We start from the raw sequence: 21,447 nt of genomic DNA on the forward strand, positions 1-21,447 counted from the left end.
TGGTTCAAATACCTGTGACTGTGTTAGCTATTAGTTTTTCATATATGGCCTTTATGCAGTTGAGAAACTTCTATATTCCTAGTTTTTGAAATCAGTTTTATTATGAAAAGGTGTTTACATTAGTTTGAATAATTTTTTTTAATCAATTGAGATAGCCTTGTTATTTTCTTCATTGTATTTCTGATGATGTTGTTACTGCAAAAAGTTCCTGATCCAGATCATAAGAGAGTACTGTTCGGTCTCATGTAAGAAACAATTCAAGACGAGCCCATAAAGTAAAAGAAAGTTTATTAAGAAAGTAGAGGAATAGGCTGGGTGCGGTGGCTCAATCCTGGCACTCTGGGAGGCCGATGCGGGTGGATCACTTGAGGTCAGGAGTTCAAGACCAGCCTGACCAACCTGGTGAAACCCGGTCTCTCGTAAAATACAAAAATTAGCGGGGCATGATGGCAGGTGCCTCTAATCTCAGCTACTTGACAGGCCGAGACAGAGGATCACTTGAACCTGGGAGACGGTGTTTGCAGTGAGCCGAGATTGCACCACTGCACTCCAGCCTAGGTGGCTGAATGAGACTCCCTCCGGAAGGGGTGTGGGAGGGGCAGGGGAAAAGAAAGTAGAGGAATAGAAAAATGGCTGCTCCATAGGCAGAGCAACCCTGAGGGCTACTGTTTACCCATTTATATGGTTATTTGTTGATTATATGCAAAACAAGGGGTGGGTTATTCATGCTTTCCATTTTTATACCATGTAGGGTAAACTTCCTGACATTGCCATGGCATTTGTAAACTGCCTTGGCGCTGGTGGGACTGCAGCAGTGAGGACAACCAGAGGTCACTCTCATTGCCATCATGGCTTTGATGGGGTTTAGCTGGCTTTCTTAGTGCAACCTGTTTCATCAGCAGGGTCTTTATGATTTGTATCTTCTGCCTCCCTCTGTCTCGTCCTTTGCCTTAGAATGCCTAACCCTCTGGGAATGCAGCCCAGAAGGTCTCAGCCTTATTTTACCTAGCCTCTGTTCAAGATGGAATTGGTCTGGTTCAGAGGCTTTTGACAATAGATTAAGAATCAATTCATATGTTTAAACACCCTTACGTCTTGATAAATCCCACACTTCATTATGGTACCTCGTACTTTTAATATGCTGCCGTATTTGTTGCTAGTATTTTATTGAGGATTTTTGGATGTATATTATTGTCAATGAAAAAAATCAAACTCTGTAGAATATTTGAAGAGGTTTATTCTGAGCCAAATATGAATGAGCATGGCCCATGACCCAGCCCTCAGGAGGTCCTGAGAACATGTGCCCAGGGTGGTTGGAGTGCAGCTTGGTTTTATACATTTTAGGGAGGCATGAGACATCAATCAGATACATTTACGAAATACACTGGTTTGGTCCAGAAAGGTGGGACAACTCAAAAGTGGATGACGGGGGCTTCCAGTGTATTGGCTAATTTAAACATTTTCTGGTTGACATTTGGTTTTATTGAAAGACCTGGGATCATAGAAAGCACATGTTCAATTTAAGATAAAAGATTGTGGAGATCAAGATTCTTTTGAAGTCTTTTTATAGTGGCTGCCCTTAGAAACAATAAATGACAAATGTTTCCTATTCAGATCTTGAAAAGGTGCTAGACCTTTAGTTAATCTCTTTAGAATTAACAGGACTTGGAAGAAAAACACTTAGCTATGTTAATAGAGATTTTTTACAGATGCATATTTTCTCCCTCGAAGGAAAGCTGCAGAGCTGTTTCAAGACATAGCTAAGAAACATGTTTTGGGGTAAAATATTTTGATACTCTTCCTTATATCATAATGTTATGCCAGAGTCATACTGGAAAGTAAGTCACGATATATCGGGTTAAATAAAACCCATCTGACGAGGATTTATGATTTGAGGGAATGACTCCCCAGACCCCTTAGACAGGAATTTGGGCAACATAAAACTATCAGACCTTAGTTCTTATTGTTAAAATGTATTGTGTTGGTCTCTACCTTCCCCTTCCCCTTCCCCTTCCTTCCCTCCTTCCCTTCCTTTCTCCTTACCTTTTGATTCCCTCCCTCCCTCAGTCCCTCCCTCCCTCCTTCCTTTTTTTTGGAAAAATATTTGTCTAGCTTTGTTAGGTGAATAGTATTGGTCTTATAAGTTAAGAAATACAGGTTGAGTATCCTTTATTTGAAATGCGTGGGACTCAGAAGTGTTTTGAGTTTTAGAATGTTTGCATATCTTGGTGATGGGAAACCAGTCTAAACAGGAAATTCATTTGTTTTTCATCTACCTTCATGAAGGTAATTTTGTATATTTAATAGTTTTGTGCATGAAACAAAGATTGTATATAGATTGAGGGATGGAGTTTTTCACTTGCGTCATGTCAGCACTCAAGTTTCAGATTAGAGAATATTTCTGATGTTTGTGTTAGCGATGGTCAACCTGTACTGTCTTGTTTTAAAATAAATGATTTTGGAAAAGGGAAAAATTTGTTTTAACTCTTTGAACATTTGATAGATTTCAACAATTGAACAGTCTGGTCCTGGTGAACCAGCTATGTTTTCTGGTGTATACACCCTGGAGCTCATGGTCATGCACCAGGAAGATTTAGGGCACAGACACACCGATGGTGTTTAGGAGCGGAGGTTTAATAGACAGAAGAAGAGAGAAAGAGAAGCAGTTGTCTCTATAGAGAGAGGGGTCTCCAAGGGGAAAGGACTGGCTGGCAGCCCATGCACTAGATTTTCTAGCCCAGTTGGAGAAGGCTGTGTCTGATTTACATAGGACTCACAGATTGGTTTGATCAGGTATGAGGTTTACATAGTGTGCAAGGAAGGCTGGTTGCCTCACCCTAATCTTTTTCTTTTTTCTTTTCTTTTCTTTTTTTTTTTTTTTTGAGAGGGGGTCTTGCTCTGTCCTCCAGGCTGGAGTGCAGTGGCACAATCTTGGCTCATTGCAACCTCCACCTCTCGGGTTCAAGCAGTTCTCCTGCCTAAGCCTCCTGAGTAGCCAGTAGCTGGGAATACAGGTGCACACCACCACACCCAGCTAATTTTTGTATTTTTAGTAAAGATGGGGTTTCACCATGTTGGTCAGGCTGTTACCCAACTCCTGACCTAGTGATCCTCCCACCTGGGCCTCTCAAAGTTACTGGAATTACAGGGGTGAGCCACTGCGTCCAGAGGCCCCACCCTAAGGTTATTATGCAAATTGGGCTGTACCAGTTGATCGAAGCCATCTTGTCTGCTCCTTACTGTACACTGGCTGGCAGAGAAGGTAAGATGGAGCCACCATCTTGAAAATGTCTAGTCCCTTGTTCCTGCCTGCCTTCACCTGTGCAAGCTTCCAGCTTGCTTGTCTATGTCTGCAACTCTACTTTACAGGCTGCTCTTTGTTGGAAAATGATTTGGGGCTGCTTTTCATGAAAAAGAAAAGCCTTATCAAGGACTCCCACACCTATCTGCCTGAGTAATTTTTTCTTAACTCCTGTATCACTGGGGTTTTCTTTTTGATAGATGTGAGCTTGTGAAATGTGTTTGGTGTTTGTCCCTTTTTCCTGGAGTAGACTCTTTTGGAGTCACCAAAGTGCTGTCTCTTTATATTCTAGTGTTGACTGGAAAGAGGAAAGCATGATTATGAGAGACAGAACTAGCTGGATTTCCTAGGCCAACTAACAATTCCTAAGCCTATCTGGGACAGGTGACTGTGCCCACCTTAACGGGCTTGTAACTCAACTTACTCCTGACCAATCAGGGAGTAAAGAGAACTCACTAAAATACCAATTAGGCTAAAAGCTGGACATAAAGAAATAGTTAAATCATCTATCGCCTGAGAGCACAGAGGGGAGAGACAATGATCTGATATAAAGTCAGACATTCGAACTGGCAGTGGCAACCCTGTTTGGGTCCCCTCCCATTGTATGGGAGCTCTGTTTTCACTCTTGTTAAATCTCACAACTGCACACTTTTCTGGTCTGCGTTTGTTCTGGCTCAAACTGAGCTTCCACTCACCTTCCACCACTGCTGAATGCCGCCATTGCAGACCCAACATTGACTTCCACCCCTCCAGATCTAGCAGGGTATCCACTGCATTTCTGATCCAGGGAGGCACCCACTGCTGCTCCTCATTGGGCTAGAGGCTCGCCATTGTTCTTGCACAGCCAAGTGCCTGGGTTCGTCCTAATTGAGCTGAACACTAGTCGCTGGGTTCCACGGTTGTCTTCTGTGAGCCATGGCTCCTAATAGAGCTGTAACACTCACTGCATGGCCCAAGGTTCCATTCCTTAAAATCTGTGAGGCCAAGAACTACAGGTCAAAGAACAGAAGGCTTGCTGCCATCTTGGGAGCAGCCTGCCACCATCTTGGGAGCTCTAAGAACAAAGACCCACCACTGACAATTAGCGGGTTGGTACTCTTAGCCCCAGGGAGCAGTTTCTAGGAGGGGAGAGCATCTGAAGGTCAAGTTGACTGCTGGTGGCCAGTAGGTTATTTATTCAAGCCTATGTAATGAAACCTCCTTAGAAAACCAAGAAGACAGGCTTCAGAGAGCTTCTGGATAGCTGAATATGTAGTTTCCTGGAGGCTTGTGTACACATAAAAGCAGACATCAAGAAACTTTAATGCCAAATGTAAGGTAGTTTGTTTTGTTTTGAAGGGAGTTTCTGCATTTAACAGTGTTTCAAGAATTTTAACCTATTAAATAAAAATACTCCAACTGAACCTAAAAACTACACTTTATAAACCTTATAACAGATGTTTATACTGGAACAGGAATTAAAAGAAAATAGAGAGTGTAAGCAAAAACTCAGTTGTATGTAAGAAAACCCAGTTTCCCCTAAGGAAGAGAAAGAGCTGGAGTCCTTTAAAAAGTAACTGCCTGTTTTTCTGTGGCTAGTGAGCCTTATCTTTCCTCCTTTCCCAGGCATGGTGAGGACCCTGGTTCTCTAGCTGTGCAGCTGCAAGGTCGCTAGACAGATACACTCAAGTCACAAAACATGTTATTCGTTAAGTAAGAAATGATGTAATGCATGCCTCAATTAATTGAATAGCTGTCATTGTTTCTCACTTCTGTAATATGCTTCCTGCTACACAGATCTCCCCCACCCCAGGAAATGCTTAAAAGGTAACTCTTTGTTCAGGGCTCAGTCCTTTGGATGTTAATCCAACTGGGCCAGTGCACCTAAATAATAAATACCCTCCTGAACCCCATCAGTCTCTCTGATTCCTTAAAAAATCCCACAGCAATATCTAAACGATTCCATGATTGATTAATACTGCACAATAAGTTTTATTCTAGAGTGATAATGGTTTCTTCATGTTAACTGCATAACAACAAGCTGTTTAAAAAGAAAGGAAAATCAGTTGGTATGTCAGTGTGAATCTTAAGCATATGTTTGGTTTGGGGGAATGATCATCAGTGTATTTTTTATCAGAAATATTTATTGTAAAAAATAAGGCTTTTGATTTAGAACTTTCTGTCTCTGATGTATTTTGTATCTTCATAAAGACAAAGGCAATATCTCAGTTGTTTCTGTGTATCTGCTTGGGGGAGGCTGCTTCATACCCCTTTAGACTCGGGGCATTCTAGGAGGAAAAAGAAAGAAAAACCAACATCATTTCAGAGTTTTCTGTCATCCAAAAGTAATAAAACACAATTCTGGTCTTTTATATAGCACTGGGTCACTGGCTATAGATAAAAATTAGAGCTTCCAAGAACAGTCTACTGCTCACCAGTATGCTTTTATATTTGGGTGTATATGTGCATAAAATAATGACAATTGGGTAAAGAAGCTTTGTCATTATTTATTTTAAAGTCACAGTGCTTAAAAATGCCTTGTAATACTAAATAAATCACTTGGGTATTTCCAGTCCTGCTTCCAAGTGTTAAACTATGGCTGAACTTGTTTCAGGCTATGAGGCTGATTAGGGCGTCTTGCAGCTAATGATGTATTCTGCTCAGCCCAGTTCTAATGTCATGAGCAGACAGACTGACAATCAAAACTGATAGATTTTCCTCTACACATACTTTAACATAGATTCTATCCCTTGTGCCGAGCCCCAGATTTTCTTCAGCTGTTTACACACTCATTGACCTGTTCCAACCCAATCTTCATGTTAACAGTACACAGGGACTTTTTATTCCTCAAGCACAACAGGATGTAGAAGGCAAGCTCCTTAATTTGAACCATAACCTCCTGGGCGAAAGTTGCAGTCCAAAACGCCTGAGAGACCAGGCCTTTGGTACACGCCTCCAAACACCAAAGGTGTTGGAAGCCATGCCTTTTCATTAGCCCAAACCATATCACAAAGAGGCGGTATGGATGTGACTAGTCCAATGGCTGGGCCATTAACTGATAAAACAATAGGCTTCTTACACTAAATGAAAATATTCACAAAGTTTTTGCTAGTATCCACTCTTTTAATGCTTGCCCTTTTTCTGTCATTTCTTAAATGCTTCACAAAGAACACAAAATCAAGGCCACAGCCAAAGACGCTGTCAACTGCGCTAAGCAGCACGAGCTTGCTGTCATTGGCAGCAGGCCTATTCAGAGGACCCTGAATTTCTTTCGTTACTTCTGTATTTAGTGAGTTAGTCTCTGTTGATCTAGTTTATAGCAGGATTTGAGTGAAGTCATCTTTAGTCCTCATCACAGTGTCTCTGTATCTGTCGGCACTTTGTTAGCCTTGTGCTGAAATGCACCCTCTTGACAAAGGGCTGGTCTCTTCTGTCATCAGTAACCTTTCTTTCTTTTTTTTTGAGATGGAGTTTCTGGAGTTTCACTCTTGTTGCCCAGGATGGAGTGCAATGGTACAATCTTGGCTCACTGCAATCTCTGCCTCATGGGTTCCTGCTATTCTCCTGCGTCAGCCTCCCGAGTAGTTGGGATTACAGGCATGTGCCACCATGTCCGGCTAATTTATTTTTAGTAGAGATGGAGTTTCTCCATGTTGGTAAGGTGGGTCTCGAACTCCCGACCTCAGGTGATCCACCCACCTTGGCCTCCCAAAATGCTGGGATTACAAGAGTGTGCCACTGCACCTGGCTTGTCATCAATAACCTTTCTTCTCCCACCTCTCACTCTTGGAACAGATGTTTGCGTGTTTGCTGCTCCATGGGCTGTTAATGGATCCATTAATAGCAATGTACTTTCTTCCTGGTTACCTGAACCTGTGGCCCTGGCAGCAGTCATCAGGCCAGACATCTGACGCATTAGTGGGTGGATCTGGGGCCTGTTCTCCATCCCAGCCTGTTTTTCCATCCCAACCTGTTCTTCCCTGGGATCTGATAAAGCTCTGCCTGGCTTCTCTGTTGCCACCTTAAGCACCACTGTGTCCTGCTGATCTGGCTCAACAGGGTCCAGTTTCTCAGGTTCCTGAAAGCCACCCACTCTGTTCCTAGTGTTATTGGGGCTCTGAGGTGCAAGTGTCTTGATAGTTGAATTTACTAGCTCCATATTATTTGGGTTGGAGAGAGATGAAGCTGTGCTTCTCCTAAAGTTCTGGCTGGCAGCAGACAACTGGCTGCTTTTGGACTTGTAGTCTTTGCTAATCGCTAGCGTCTTAGTTCTTAGAAAAGTTGGTTTTGGTAGGGCTAGTGATTTCTTTTCTGGCATTGTTTGAAGAAGTTCTACCTATTCTGGCCAGTGTGTTTTCTTTCTCTTTTTCGGTGTGGCATCTGTTAAAATCATGAATACATTGCTCATAGTTCACGAGGTGTGGCTCTGGTTCCCAAGTATCGTCCTTGTTGTCATTGCCTTTCCATCAAACTAAATACTCTCTCTTCCCTTTCTTGTCTTGTCAACGATCGTTTCAACCTCAAACTGCTGGGCAACCATGGAGGGAGGGACAGGGTTGGGGCAGATGCTGTGCCGGCTGGCCAACGCTTTGTTTCAGTTACATCTCCACTTAGCCACCACTTCCTTGCTCTACTAGGCACTGGGCACAGATGAACCTCTTCTGCTTTCGTGGCCACAGGTTCGGAAGAAGTTGTGTGGAGAAACTGCTATACTGTGTGCCTTTGGCTCTCCACGCTTACTCCCTGTTGGGCCAGCGTGGGCTTGGGGCCATGGTCCCATGATGCAGGGCTGGGCAGCTGCCTCAGGTAAGAGCAGGGCTCTCGGGTATTATGCAGAAAGCGTCCTACCTGCTTGTTACTATTTCCTTTTGTGGTTACTATGACAATAACAATTTAAGAAAGTTATAACACTTTTAAAGTCCCACTAGTTTACCTTCAGTAGCATACAAAAACCCTGCTCCTTAATAGCTCAGACCCCGTCATGTCAGTTATTCAGTTCTCAGAATTACACTTTGATGTATTGTATGTCCAAAAACATAAGCTGGTGATAGTCTTTTAATATATTAGTATTTTAAATCATGTAGAAAACAAATAGTGGAGTTGCACTTTGTTGAAAGCTTGGATAGCTTTCATAATTGCCCACATATTTATCTTTACCTTAATTTTTATTTCTTCAAACAGCTGTCCAGTGTCCTTTCATTTCACCCTGAAGTATGCCATAAAGCATTTCTCGAAGGGTAGTGTACTGGTAAACTTCTCCATCTTTTATCTGGGAATGTCATAATTTCTCTCTCACATTTGATGCAGTTTGTTTGGACATAAGATTTCTGTTTGACAGTTTATCCTTACAGCACTTGCAATATGTTAGGCCACTGCTTTCTGGCCTCTTAGGTGTCTGATAAGAAATTTGCTGACAATCGGGAGGCTGAGGCAGGTGGGTAGTCTGAGGTCGGGAGTTCGAGGCCAGCCTGGCCAACATGGCATAACCCTATCTCTACTGAGAACACAAAAATTCCCGGGCTTGGTTTGGTGGCGGGTACCTGTAATCCCAGCTACTGGGGAGGCTGATGCAGGAGAATCGCTTGAAACCGGAAGGCAGAGGTTGCAGTGAGCCAAGGTCGCGCCACTGCACTCCAGCCTGGGAGAGACAGCGCAACTCCATCTTAAAAAAAAACCCAGAAATCCACTGATTATCAGTGACAGTCCTTAGTTTATGACTAGTCACTTTTCTTGCTGCTTTCAAGATTGTCTTTGTTTTAGACAGTTTAATTAGCGTGTATCTTTGTGTGTGTTTCTTTGAGTTTATCTTACTTGGAGTTTCTTGGGCTTCTTGGGTGTTTATTTCCTAAAATTTGTGACATTCTTGACAACTGTTTTGTTAAATACTCTGTTTCTTTCTCTGTTCTCTTTGAACTTCCAAAATGTGTAGGTAGGCTCTGCTTGATGGTTTCCCACAGGTTCCTGGGCTGTGTTCACTTTTCTTTATTATTTTTTCTCTCTCTTCCTGACTTGATAATTTTAAGTGCCTTTTCTTTAGGTGTGCTTTTTTCCCCCCTTCTAGCTGCTCAAATCTGAATGCAAAAATGAGAGAGGAAAATGCTCTGGCTCTTTTAATCCCCTGAAAGTTGCTTCAGCAGGAGGAGGAAGCTCCTGCAAAATGGTTGGGGAATGTAACAATGACTGCCCACCTCCGTCCGGACCATCTTAATCAGAAGTGACAGTTGGTGCACAAGTCTTCCTGAGATTTGGAGGGCAGGGTTCTTTCTGTCCGTCCTGGCTATTGCAGGCTGCTCCGGAAGTGTTTGCAAGGCAGCATACCACAGTGGTAGTTGATGGAGCATAGGTAGCTGCTGTTAAGCTAAGTTATGAAATTGATCAAATTTAATTGTAGTTTACCATCCAAGTCTTCTTTTGAAAGCTGTAAACGTTCAGATAGACTGTAGGGTTCCAAAATAATTATATCACACGATTCTACCAACTGCACCTATTGTCTAGTCGGAGAGACAGATTCACAGTGCTCTGTAGTTCACTGTTGGTCTCTTCCCAGAACCCTGTAACATCTTCTTCTAACCTCTGTGTCTTTACACCTAAAGTGAGACTTGCATAAATATCATATAGGTGAATCCATTTTTTAAAAGTGCATTTCACTGGTCTGTGCCTTTTCACACAGAGCTTACATTTAAAGTTATTACAAGCAAGGAATGGCTTACTCTGACATTTACCTGCTTGTTTTCTGCATGTTCTCTATACTGTTTGATCCTCAATTCCTCCATTGCTCATTTTAAAAATTTGGTTGGTTTTTTAAAAATGTGCTTATTCCCTTTTCTGTATTTTTTATATTTTTTATTAATTATATTTGGGACTTCAGTTAATATCCTAAACTTAAAATAGCCTACTTTGAATAAGGCTAACTTGTTTGAATAATATGAAGTTTAGTTTCAACAGTATATAAATAAGCTGCTTTTGTACTTTTCCATCCTTCCTAATCTATGTTGTTGTCTCAGAGTATATCTGTATCCAGAGTGTCTGTTAAAATGGATTTGTAATTGTCTTATGTAAAATAGCTACCTACCAGAAGTACAATAGTAATAGTTACCTTTGCCAGTTTTGTAATAGTAATAGCAGCTTTCTTTACAATGTTAATTCTTCCTGTGGCTTAAGATCACTGTCCAATGTCCTTTCATTTTAACTTGATGGTTTCCTCCTACCAATCCTTGTAGAGCAGGGGTAGTAACCCATTCTCTTAGCTTTTCTGTATCTAGGCATTTTTGCTTGAAGTATCACTTGCCAGATACAGATTGCTTGTTTGATAGCTTTTTTCTGTTAACACTTTGTTACCGCCTTCTGGCTTCTGTGTTTTCCATGCTTTCTGAGCTGTTTGTTGTTAATCAGTACTCCCTTCTACATAACAAATGACTTCCATATTTTCCATGCATTCTGAGCTGACTGTTGTCGATCAAGACTCCCTTCTGCATGACAAATTGCTTCTCCCTTTCTGTTTTTACAATTGTCTTGGCTACTGACTGACTATAATTTTCTTGGTGTGGCTGGCTGTCTTTGACTAACTTCTTCCTGGAGGTTTTTTACTACCCTTCTAGAATTTGGACATTGAGATATTTCATCAAGTTTGGGAATTTTCAGCCATTTATGTCTTCAGATATTCTTTCTGCCTCTTCTCCTTCTGCACTTATGGGACAGCCATATTGCATGCATTGGTCTACTTCATGGTGTTCTGTGTACTTGTTAGGTTTTTCCCACTTTTAAAATTCTTCTTTTCTGTTCTTAGACTGGGTTATTTCAATTTTCATTTCTTCAGGCTTAATCTTTACCTGCTCAAACTTGCCGTTATACTTCTTTAATGAACTTTTCATTTCCGTCATTGTGCTTTTTTATCTTTAGATAGTCCATATTTTCTTCTATAATTTGTCTCATTGATACTCTCATGTTCTTTTATCATTTGTCTATTTTTTTTTTCTTTAGGCTTAACTCTTTTTTTTTTTTTTTGAAGACAGAGTCTCACTATCACCCAGGCTGGAGTGCAGGGGCGCAGTCTTGGCTCACTGCAATCTATGCCTTCCATGTTCAAGCAATTCTCCTGTCTCAGCCTCTCGAGTAGCTGAGATTACAGGCATACACCACCATGCCTGGCTCATTTTTGTATTTTTTGTAGAGACGGGGTTTCACCGTGTTAGCTGGGATGGTCTCGATCTCCTGATCTCATGATCTGCCCACCTCGGCCTTCCAGAGTGCTGGGATTAGAGGCGTGAGCCACCGCTCCCGGCCAAAACTTGGTTTTTTATAGTCTTTGTGTATAAAGTTCAGGACATTTTCAGTTTCTGCTTTTCATTTCACCTTGGTCATACTTTCCAGTTTGTTTTGTGTTTTTTTGTTGTTTGTTTGTTGTTTTTTAGAAAACTATATTCAAATCTTACAATGTGTTAACTCTGGAAGTTTTCTTCATTTCTCCAAGGTGTCTTCTTAGTTATTGAAGGCTTAGCTTGCATTTCACCAGTGTTTTGACTGAGTATAATATAAAAACTGTCAGTTTTTAAAACTGGATCTGTATTAACACACCCCTTTTAATACTTAGGGAGACTGTTTATAATTCTGCCTCAGCCTTCGTGTTTTTCTCACATTAAAGTTGTAAGTAAGCCTGAGGGCTAACAGTTTTACATGTTTTTGAGAATATCTCCTGTCATGAGCATGTGCATGATTTTCTAAATTCTTTAGTGTATTTCACTGCTTTCGAATATCCTGATTTCTCCAAAAGAAAGATCTCTCCAGCTTTTGCCCCCTTTTGCAAGTTGTCTGTTTTATGGGTTAACTGTATACTTTGCCCCCAGCAACCTAGATGTTTGTGACCAATGCCTGGCATTTTCAACCATGAGTGAGTTCCGAGTTAGGCAAAACAGAGATACGTGTATTTCACCAATTCTTTATGTAACTCCTAGACATAAGACACAATAAATTAGCACATAAGGTCTTCTTTACTCCTTCCAGAATCAGGGATCAGGGCCTCACATTGGGAACGTGGTTTGCAGTTATGAAGGCTTCAGCTGCACCTGGGAGGTGGTATGGCAATACCACCAAGACTTTCCTACCATTTTAAAAATTATCTCTCGGCCGGGCGCGGTGGCTCAAGCCTGTAATCCCAGCACTTTGGGAGGCCGAGACGGGTGGATCACAAGGTCAGGAGATTGAGACCATCCTGGCTAACATGGTGAAACCCCATCTCTACTAAAAAATACAAAAAACTAGCCGGGCGAGGTGACGGGCGCCTGTAGGCCCAGCTACTCGGGAGGCTGAGGCAGGAGAATGGCGTGAACCCCGGAGGCGGAGCTTGCAGTGAGCTGAGATCTGGCCACTGCACTCCAGCCTGGGCGACAGAGCAAGACTCCATCTCAAAAAAAAAAAAAAATTATCTCTCAGCTCAGTGTTTGCTTGGTTGATATAAATTGTTGATTTCCAGGGTCCTGTCAGTTTTGGGTTGGTGTGCTATTTCTTTGGAGGGTTTGAAAGTATCTGTCCTGTAGCTTTGCTTTCAGTGTAATTTATGAAGCACTGATTGTTTTCTGATCTCAGAGTTCATACGTTTTTGTTCCTTAAAAATTTTCCTTAAAATACTTAAATAGTATGTTAACCTCCTAATTTGGGTTCCTAGATGTTAGGTTTTTGTTTTAGTGGATATGGTATGAAGCTTTTTGTTTGCTTTGTTTTTAAGTGAGATTATTGATTCCATATAAAATGCATGAGGCAGGATTCGTTCGTTATAAAGTACAGTTTGGTTTTATATAGGACAATCACAAAATACTTTGTTGCCAGGGTGACTTTCAAGTAAATACCTAATTGAACGAATAAGGGAATAATCACGTAAGTTTGCAGCAGGATCAACAAGTATGAAGATTCCTGGCATAAGCCTACTTAGCTTGTTAGAAAACATAACAAGGTTGGTGTAGCCGAGGCAGGATGAAAAAGGAGAACAATTATGTATGAAGAGCTCATAGAGATAACGGACAATCCATGTGATTGTTTTATATAGGTCATGTTTTATATGGTTCAATAGATAGTACTTTAGATTTTACTTTAAGCCTGGTTCATAACTGGAAGTGGGATTAGTAAGGTTGTTACTGGCATCTAGTGGTGAGAGGCTGGAAATGCTGCTAAATATCCTAAAATCTAGAGTCTCAGACACCTTTAGGAATTTAACACAGTTGGACCATCTCTTCAGAAAATTGTGAAGAAAGGCATACATGTGGAACTCTTTGATACTATAGTTTGATGATTTCTGAGCCCCATCTGTGAGTTTCATAAATAGGAGGGACTTTTGTAAGCCCTTGAAAAGTTCAGTTGATTAAAGTTTGGGGGAGGTGAGGGGTGGGAGAGAGAGAAAAAGAGAGGGAGATTCTGAGTTTGTTTCCCAGAGTTCATGACTCAGTAAGCATTGCATCGAATCTGAGAAGCTGCATATCTTAGAGGTTCTCAAATGATATTAATGCTGTTGGTCTGATAATCACATTTGAGAATCATTGATACAATCAGACATATCTTTACCCATGTTACATATCTATGAGTTGCTTGCTCCAATGCACAGTTCCTTGAAAGTGATTCTGGGGAGGCTAAAAAAGATATATAGAAGCTTAATGCATAGCACCTTTGTATAGTATCTAGAGGGTGTTTCCAGACATTTCCTAGAGAGGTTGTTAAAAATATGTCCTGCAAAATAAGAGGCTTGTATTTTATTGATTGATGCTTACCTATGACCTGATTCACCCTGACCCCTGATTCACAGTAAATATTAGAAGATCTAAGAAATCATACATTAAGAAACTTGAACAATAAATAGTAAGTAGTAATATTCCCAGTCTCTCGGTGACAATTTGAGGATTAGCTCCCTGTCAAATATTTTAAACTCATTTATTCTGTGTTGCTAGCCAAATGCTAAAATGGGGGTTACCTTGTATTTTACTGTTGATGTATACATCCTATTAAAGATACATCAGTGTTGGAATTATTTTGTTGTTGTTCATGAATTACTTTGTGCTTTTATTTCAGAACTGTTCGTCAGTTGGCACAGGAGCAGTTCTTTTTAATGTGCACCAGATGTTGCATGGGACACAGGCCTCTGCTTTTCTTCATTACTTTACTGTTTACCATATTGGGGGTGAGATGTTTTCAGATGAACTTACCAGTATAATGCATTCTTAACATGACAGACATTCAGAAAGTTACTAGATAGCTTTTATTATATTTAAAAAGGCATAATTAATAAATGCAGTATTATAGTTTTTTACTATTTATAGACTTTTTTTACAGTTCTTGAGACAAATATAGTATGTCTTGGAAAAATAAAGAGCTTACTGTTTTTGTCATTGATATGAAGTATTGCCAATTGGGTTTAAAAAAAATTATATGGGCCGGGCGCGGTGGCTCAAGCCTGTAATCCCAGCACTTTGGGAGGCCAAGGCGGGTGGATCACGAGGTCAGGAGATCGAGACTATCCTGGCTAACATGGTGAAACCCCGTCTGTACTAAAAATACAAAAAACTAGCCGGGCGTGGTGGCGGGCGCCTGTAGTCCCAGCTACTTGGGAGGCTGAGGCGGGAGAATGGCGTGAACCCGGGAGGCGGAGCTTGCAGTGAGCCGAGATCAGGCCACTGCACTCCAGCCTGGGAGACACAGCGAGACTCCGTCTCAAAAAAAAAAAAAAAAAAAAAAAATTATATGGACTCTGAGTATAGACTTGTGAATTCATGTTGTTTTAATTTAATATTTCAGAGCACAGCAAGAGAGAGGGGTAAATATTCAGGTGATTATTTCACACTTTTACGGCACCTTCTCAATTATGCTTACAATGGCAATATTAACATACCCAATGCAGAAGTTCTTCTTATCAATGAAATTGATTGGCTCAAAAGGATTCGGGTAAGTTGAATAGTATTCAGTTTATTATGTCACAATCAAATCAGCTGTCTTATTAAAAGGAGGTTTGGAATCTTATTTAATTTCTATTTTTATTTGATGACTTAGGAGAATAAATTCTCAAAATGCCTCTGAGAATGAATGCAAACAAAATGTGTACTTTTCACTGGTGAGTTGGTAACTTAGATTCATAGAAACACACATAGCTAGTTTTGTTCGGTGTGTTTTACTTTTCTTGAAACTTGGAATGCTGATAATTCCGTTTCTTTCACTTTGGTGTTTTTTTGGGAAATTATCGCATTTGAAGACTTTTTAAAAGATCAAATTTGAGAGCTTGGTATTTTCACTGAACCATCTGATGTCTTATTTCACAGAGTTCTATGAGAGTATATTTCTGAAGTATATGGCTTTGGGCTTCAGGTTAGCATTCTTCTAGTAGATTATAAAGCTTACTTACAGAACATGGTTTTTGAACCCTGGCTATTGACATTGTGTACCCAGATAATTCCTTTTTGGGAGGAGCTTTGCTGTGCATTGTAGGATATTGAGCAGTGTTTCAGGCCTCTTCCACTCAGTGCCGTAGTAACCTCCTTTCCCCGTGGTTGTAAATCCCAAATATGTTTGTGTCTTGTGGGAGCAAAATTGCTTACATTTACTGTTCTAGAGACTTCTAAAAAAGAAATAGGAAACCACTTGTACGGCTTGGGGAAATTGTATAGATCTCATTTCCCTCTAGCTCTCTGTTCTCCTAACTCCCTGTCCTTTTCTATCTCCATGTTATAGTTGGGCCTATAATATTTTTCCTTTTTCAGGATAATGTTAAAAGCACAGGTGAAACAGGTGTTGAAGAACTGATACTGGAAGGCCACCTTGGGGTAACAAAAGAGTTACTGGCCTTTCAAACTTCGGAGAAAAAGTATCACTTTGGTTGTGAAAAAGGAGGTGCTAATCTCGTTAAAGTAAGTACTTTTTTTTTTTTTTTCTTTTTCTTTTTTTGAGATGGAATCTCACTCTGTGGCCCAGGCTGGAGTGCAGTGGTGCCATCTCAGCTCACCGCAGCCTCCACCTTCCAGGTTCAAGCGATTCTCCTGCCTCAGTCTCCCAAATAGCTGGGAGTACAGGCATGTGTCACCACACCTAATTTTTGTATTTTTGGTAGAGACCGAGTTTCACCATCTTGGCCAGGCTGGTGTTGACCTCCTGACCTCAAGTGATCCGTCCGCCTCCACCTCCCAAAGTGGGTAAGCCACACGCCCGGCCTCACTAAGGTAGGTTCTGAATTTTGTTACTGAACTTCTTATCATGACCTTATAAATGTTTGTTAGCAAATGTATCTGATTGAACTCTGTATAATGTCTTTGAGACATAATCTGGATGTTTTTTCTTTTTTCATGTCCCACTTCTCTTTTAAAAAGGATCTCTGAAGAGGTTAGAGTAACTTTAAAACGTGTACCTCACTTGAAGAGATTTTGTAATTACAAATCAGAGTTTTGATAAAGTGGTATGAAAAGTCAGTAAGCAGCATTGATTGATTTTCATGTTGAATAATCTCAGTTTTTCTTGACTAGATTTCTAAATGAGAGAAATTTCCATCTTGCAAAACTTCATTTTTTATACAGTATTTCTTGGTGAGCTTTTTGTATGTCATGCAATTCAAGAAAAAGAATATAACTTTGATGCATTCTGTTCCTATTTGAAATGAATTTGTTTCTGTTTATATCTGATTAAAGAAGTTAAATTTATTTAGAATGTCTCTTTTCTTTGGTATAAAATTGTTTAAATCACTTCAAAAAATCTGATCTGGAAAACTGATTACATTTATTAATTGTTCTCAGAGGTTTTTATAGAGTTTTGTTTTGTTTTGAGATATATAATGAGATATTTAATTATGTCAAATAATTATTAAAGTATTTCCTTTGAAGAGACATGTTTTTCCTAACCTATATTTTCTACTAATAACATCTAATGTCTTTTTCTAACTTACTAGGAATTAATTGATGATTTCATCTTTCCTGCATCCAAAGTTTACCTGCAATATTTAAGAAGTGGAGAACTGCCAGCTGAGCAAGCTGTTCCAGTCTGTAGTTCACCCGTTACCATCAATGCTGGTTTTGAGCTACTTGTAGCATTAGCTATTGGCTGTGTAAGGAATCTCAGACAGATAGTAGACTGTTTGACTGAAATGTATTACATAGGCACAGCAATAACTAGTGAGTATTTTAAATTATAAAGCTGTATTGTTCATTAATGATACTTCAGTTTAAAATTTTATTTGATGTTTTAGAAAAATTAACTTGTGATGGATTTTTTTGATCCAGTGAGTTTAACATTTTTAGTTGTCAGATATAATTAAAATCGTTTTAGTCAGAGAACATTAATTCAGAAAAAATTTTTAGATGTGTCTTTTAAATGCTCCTTTATGCTTTGTTTAGATGAGTTTTATTTAGTCATATGTGAAATAAAACCGAAACTTCAGAGTAATAGGAAGGCAATTTAATGCCATAACAAGTTTATATTTAAAATGCATGCATTAAAAAGATTTTCCTAATCCTAACACTGAGGTTGCTTAATGTTATTTTTGTTGAATTCTAAGGAAGGTATAGTTTTAAAGATCACAATGTAAGAAGAGAAATTTGAGTGTATTTTACTAAGTACTAAATGCCCAGATCATTTACGGCATCAATGCCGTAAAGTGAGTAGCTCCCTTCAGATCTTACATAGAACTGAAACTCAGAGTGGGAGGTGGGTGTAACTAAAATAACAGATAATAATATAAAATTTAGTTCATTTCAAGGAAAAAACCAAGGCTTAGAATATAATTAACAACAGCATGCATTATAAATCTTTAATTAATAAATACAAATTTAACTTTGCTTATGTATTTCCCTGGGTGAGAATATTTTCAATCACATTGTAGGAGTTTCTACCTAAACTCCCTGCTTAGAAGGTCAGATTTTTTTTTTGTTGTTCCGTTGAATCTGCATAGAGAGAAGAGTTTCTTCTCTTTTTTGAGACAAAGCCTCGCTCTTGTTCCCCAGGCTGGAGTGCAGTGGTGCGATCTCAGCTCACTGCAACCTCCGCTTCCTGGGTTCAAGCAATTCTCCTGCCTCAGCCACCTGAGTAGCTGGGATTCAAGGTGCCTGCCACCACACCTGACTGATTTTTGTATTTTCAGTAGAGACGGGTTATGCCATCTTGGTCAGGCTGGTCTAGAACTGACATCAGGTGATGACCTGCCGTAGCCTCCCAAAGTGCTGAAATTACATGTGTGAGCTACCACCGTGCCCGGCCAAGAGTTTCTTTTTTAAAAACGCTTCTTTTGTTAATTTAACTAATGTATTTATGTGGTAAAGTAGGTAGTTTCAAAAGAGTTTATTTTTCAGAAACACTTGTTTATTTTACTAGTGTTTATACCTGGTAAATATGGATTTTCAAATATAAAAGAGGATACGTGTTAACAATTATTAACTTCCTACAGGTTTTATGTTTCCAGTCCAGAAATTATCTCTGTCTATGCATTTGTATGTATGTATAGCTATTTGTTCTGTACAAATGAAAATGTACAAAATACAATATTGTTAACTTTGTTTTGTACTTAGTAACACACCTGTCAGCACATGAAGATCTGTATAATTCTATTTATTAGCTACATAACTTGCAGTTCAGTGTGCTCCAATTTATGTAATTCATCTCTGATGGTGATTGATGTTTAAGTTGTTTTGGTTTCATGCAAGGAAAAGAAGGATTTATAGTTCTCGCAGTTATTTCAAATACACATCTCATTGACTATCTCACAATAAAACTAGATATCGGCAAAGCAATTATCACTATTTACTAAGGAAGGAAACATATTTACGTGAAGGTTATACTTTTTAAGAGTCAGGGCCGGGCACGGTGGCTCACACCTGTAATCCCAGCACTTTGGGAGGCCGAGGTGGGTGGATCACAAGGTCAGGAGATTGAGACCACGGTGAAACCCCGTCTCTACTAAAAATACAGAAAATTAGCTGGGCGCGGTGGCGGGCGCCTGTAGTACCGGCTACTCAGGAGGCTGAGGCAGGAGGATGGCGTGATCCCGGGAGGCAGAGCTTGCAGTGAGCCGAGATCGCGCCACTGCACTCCAGCCTGGGCTGGGCGACAGAGCGAGACTCCGTCTCAAAAAAAAAAAAAAGAGAACCACAACTTGAGTCAAAGTCAAGTTTGTATTGTATACGATACTTACATTGTAAATAAGACAGTGCTCTTATATACAATAAAAAGTGAGAAAACCATAGTATTTTTTTTATAGAGAGTTCTGACCACAGTGAATTCAATACACTTAGATATAGAAGTTTTTTGTTGTTGTTGTGGTTTTTGAGAAGGAGTCTTGCCCTGTTGCCAGGCTGGAATGCGGTAGCACAGTGTTAGCTCACTGCAACCTCCTCGTCCCGGGCTTAAGTGATTCTCCTACCTCAGCCTTCCAAGTAGCTGGGACTACAGGCGCACACCACCACACCCAGCTAATTTTTGTATTTTTAGTACAGACATGGGTCTTGAACTGCTGACCCCATGATCTGCCCACCTCGGCCTCCCAAAGTGCTGGGATTACAGTTGTGAGCCACCATGCCCAGCCAGAAGTTTTTAATTAGTAAAATAATAATGGTTAACACTAAGCCTGTGTTTAACAAATGGAAATTTAGTGCTATACCACCTTGTTTTTTTGAGACAGAGTCTCTCTCTGTTACCCGGGCTGGAGTCACTACAACCTTTGTCTCGTGAGTTCAAGCGATTGTCCTGCCTCGGCCTTCCAACTAACTGGAATTACAGGCACGTGCCACCACGTTCAGCTAACTTTTGTATTTTCACTGGAGACAGGGTTTCACCATGTTGGTCACTCCTGACCTTAGGTGACCTACCTGCCTTGGCTTCCCAAACTGCTGGGATTACAGGCGTGAGGCACCGCAGTGGCCAGTATTACACCATCTTACATGACGCTTCAAACCATTACAGAAGCAGTATCATTAAAAACATCAACAAGGTCTGTAGCTAAGAATCTGTATAGTGGCTCATATCGTTGATGTGAACATTTAAAATACTGTTTCAAAGTGGCTGTGGTGGTAAAGGAGGTGTTGCTGTTATTAATTTGTTAGCCTGAAAATGGTGAACAGAATCACCATTTTCATAGTATAAGCATCTTTTCTCTTTTTAATTCAGCTTGTGAAGCACTTACTGAGTGGGAATATCTGCCTCCTGTTGGACCCCGCCCACCAAAAGGATTTGTGGGACTCAAAAATGCTGGTGCTACATGTTACATGAACTCTGTGATCCAGCAGCTATACATGATTCCTTCTATCAGGAACAGTATTCTTGCAATTGAAGGCACAGGTAGTGATTTAGATGATGATATGTTCGGGGATGAGAAGCAGGACGGTGAGGTAAATTTTAATTACTGTTTTCTTTGAAGATTCTGATAGCAGATGCTATTGTTCTCCCTCAGATTACTATACTTTCATGGGATTTTGTGGGGACTACATTTTGATAATCCAGGCAGAATCTCTGAGATACTATGTCTGGCATACTTGTAGTACTCACTATCTAATAGACTTGAAACTCCAGTTGATAATTTTTAGCACTGTTTTTTTGTCTCCAAAGCACAGTTAATATAATCGCATTTTGTGTGACATGGTAAATGTAATTCGGTATTTGAAAAATGATGAATTTATTTGTTTTTAATAATTACATTTTCATTGTCTTGTTTCTTAAAATGTGTTATTTAATTTCTTTCACTTTTTATATTGTCTGTTTCATAAATTGGACTTATTTTTAGGATTCTCTATTTTTCTCAAATTAGAGCTCTTTCTGCTAAGGAAACAAATTTGTTTCTCAAATAATGCTTCATTGACCTGTTAACAATGTTAGTTAACAACTGTAATCAGGCTGTCTATGAAATATATCCAGTTGAAAATAAAGCAGTAAAAAAGTTAGTTTTTAGTGACAGATCACATATTTAAGATTTAAGATGTAGCTCTTAAGTACGTGTATAGAGAAAATGTAGTTTTGTTCATATTTGGCTGGGCATGGTGGCTCATGCCTGTAATCCCAGCACTTTGGGAGGCCAAGGGAGGCAGATCACCTGAGGTGGAGAGTTGGAGGTCACCCTGACCAACAGAGTGAAACCCCAGTTTTACTAAAAATAAAAAAATTAGCCAGCTGTGGTGGTGCACGTCTGTAATCTCAGCTACTCAGGAGGCTGAGGCAGGAGAATCTCT

The 21,447-nt window shown here is 40.0% G+C and overlaps 1 protein-coding gene across 36 annotated transcripts in view; it reads left to right on the forward strand.

The window, feature by feature from the left end:
- USP9Y (ubiquitin specific peptidase 9 Y-linked) overlaps positions 1-21,447 on the forward strand; it is a 211,552-nt gene that overhangs the window by 147,898 nt on the left and 42,207 nt on the right. For 35 of the 36 annotated variants that reach the window (XM_074030450.1, XM_074030458.1, XM_074030467.1 and 32 more), the window contains 5 exons: positions 14,333-14,441; positions 15,056-15,202; positions 16,012-16,158; positions 17,187-17,409; positions 20,393-20,613. In XM_074030450.1, the coding sequence (XP_073886551.1) occupies positions 14,333-14,441; positions 15,056-15,202; positions 16,012-16,158; positions 17,187-17,409; positions 20,393-20,613 (847 nt within the window). Of the gene's footprint in view, positions 1-7,917; positions 8,177-14,332; positions 14,442-15,055; positions 15,203-16,011; positions 16,159-17,186; positions 17,410-20,392; positions 20,614-21,447 lie in introns of those variants that run through there. The other variant, XM_074030470.1, reaches the window with a different exon arrangement.

The sequence above is a fragment of the Macaca fascicularis genome, chromosome Y, assembly GCF_037993035.2.
Source record: "Macaca fascicularis isolate 582-1 chromosome Y, T2T-MFA8v1.1".
In the NCBI taxonomy this organism is placed as follows: Eukaryota; Metazoa; Chordata; class Mammalia; order Primates; family Cercopithecidae; genus Macaca; species Macaca fascicularis.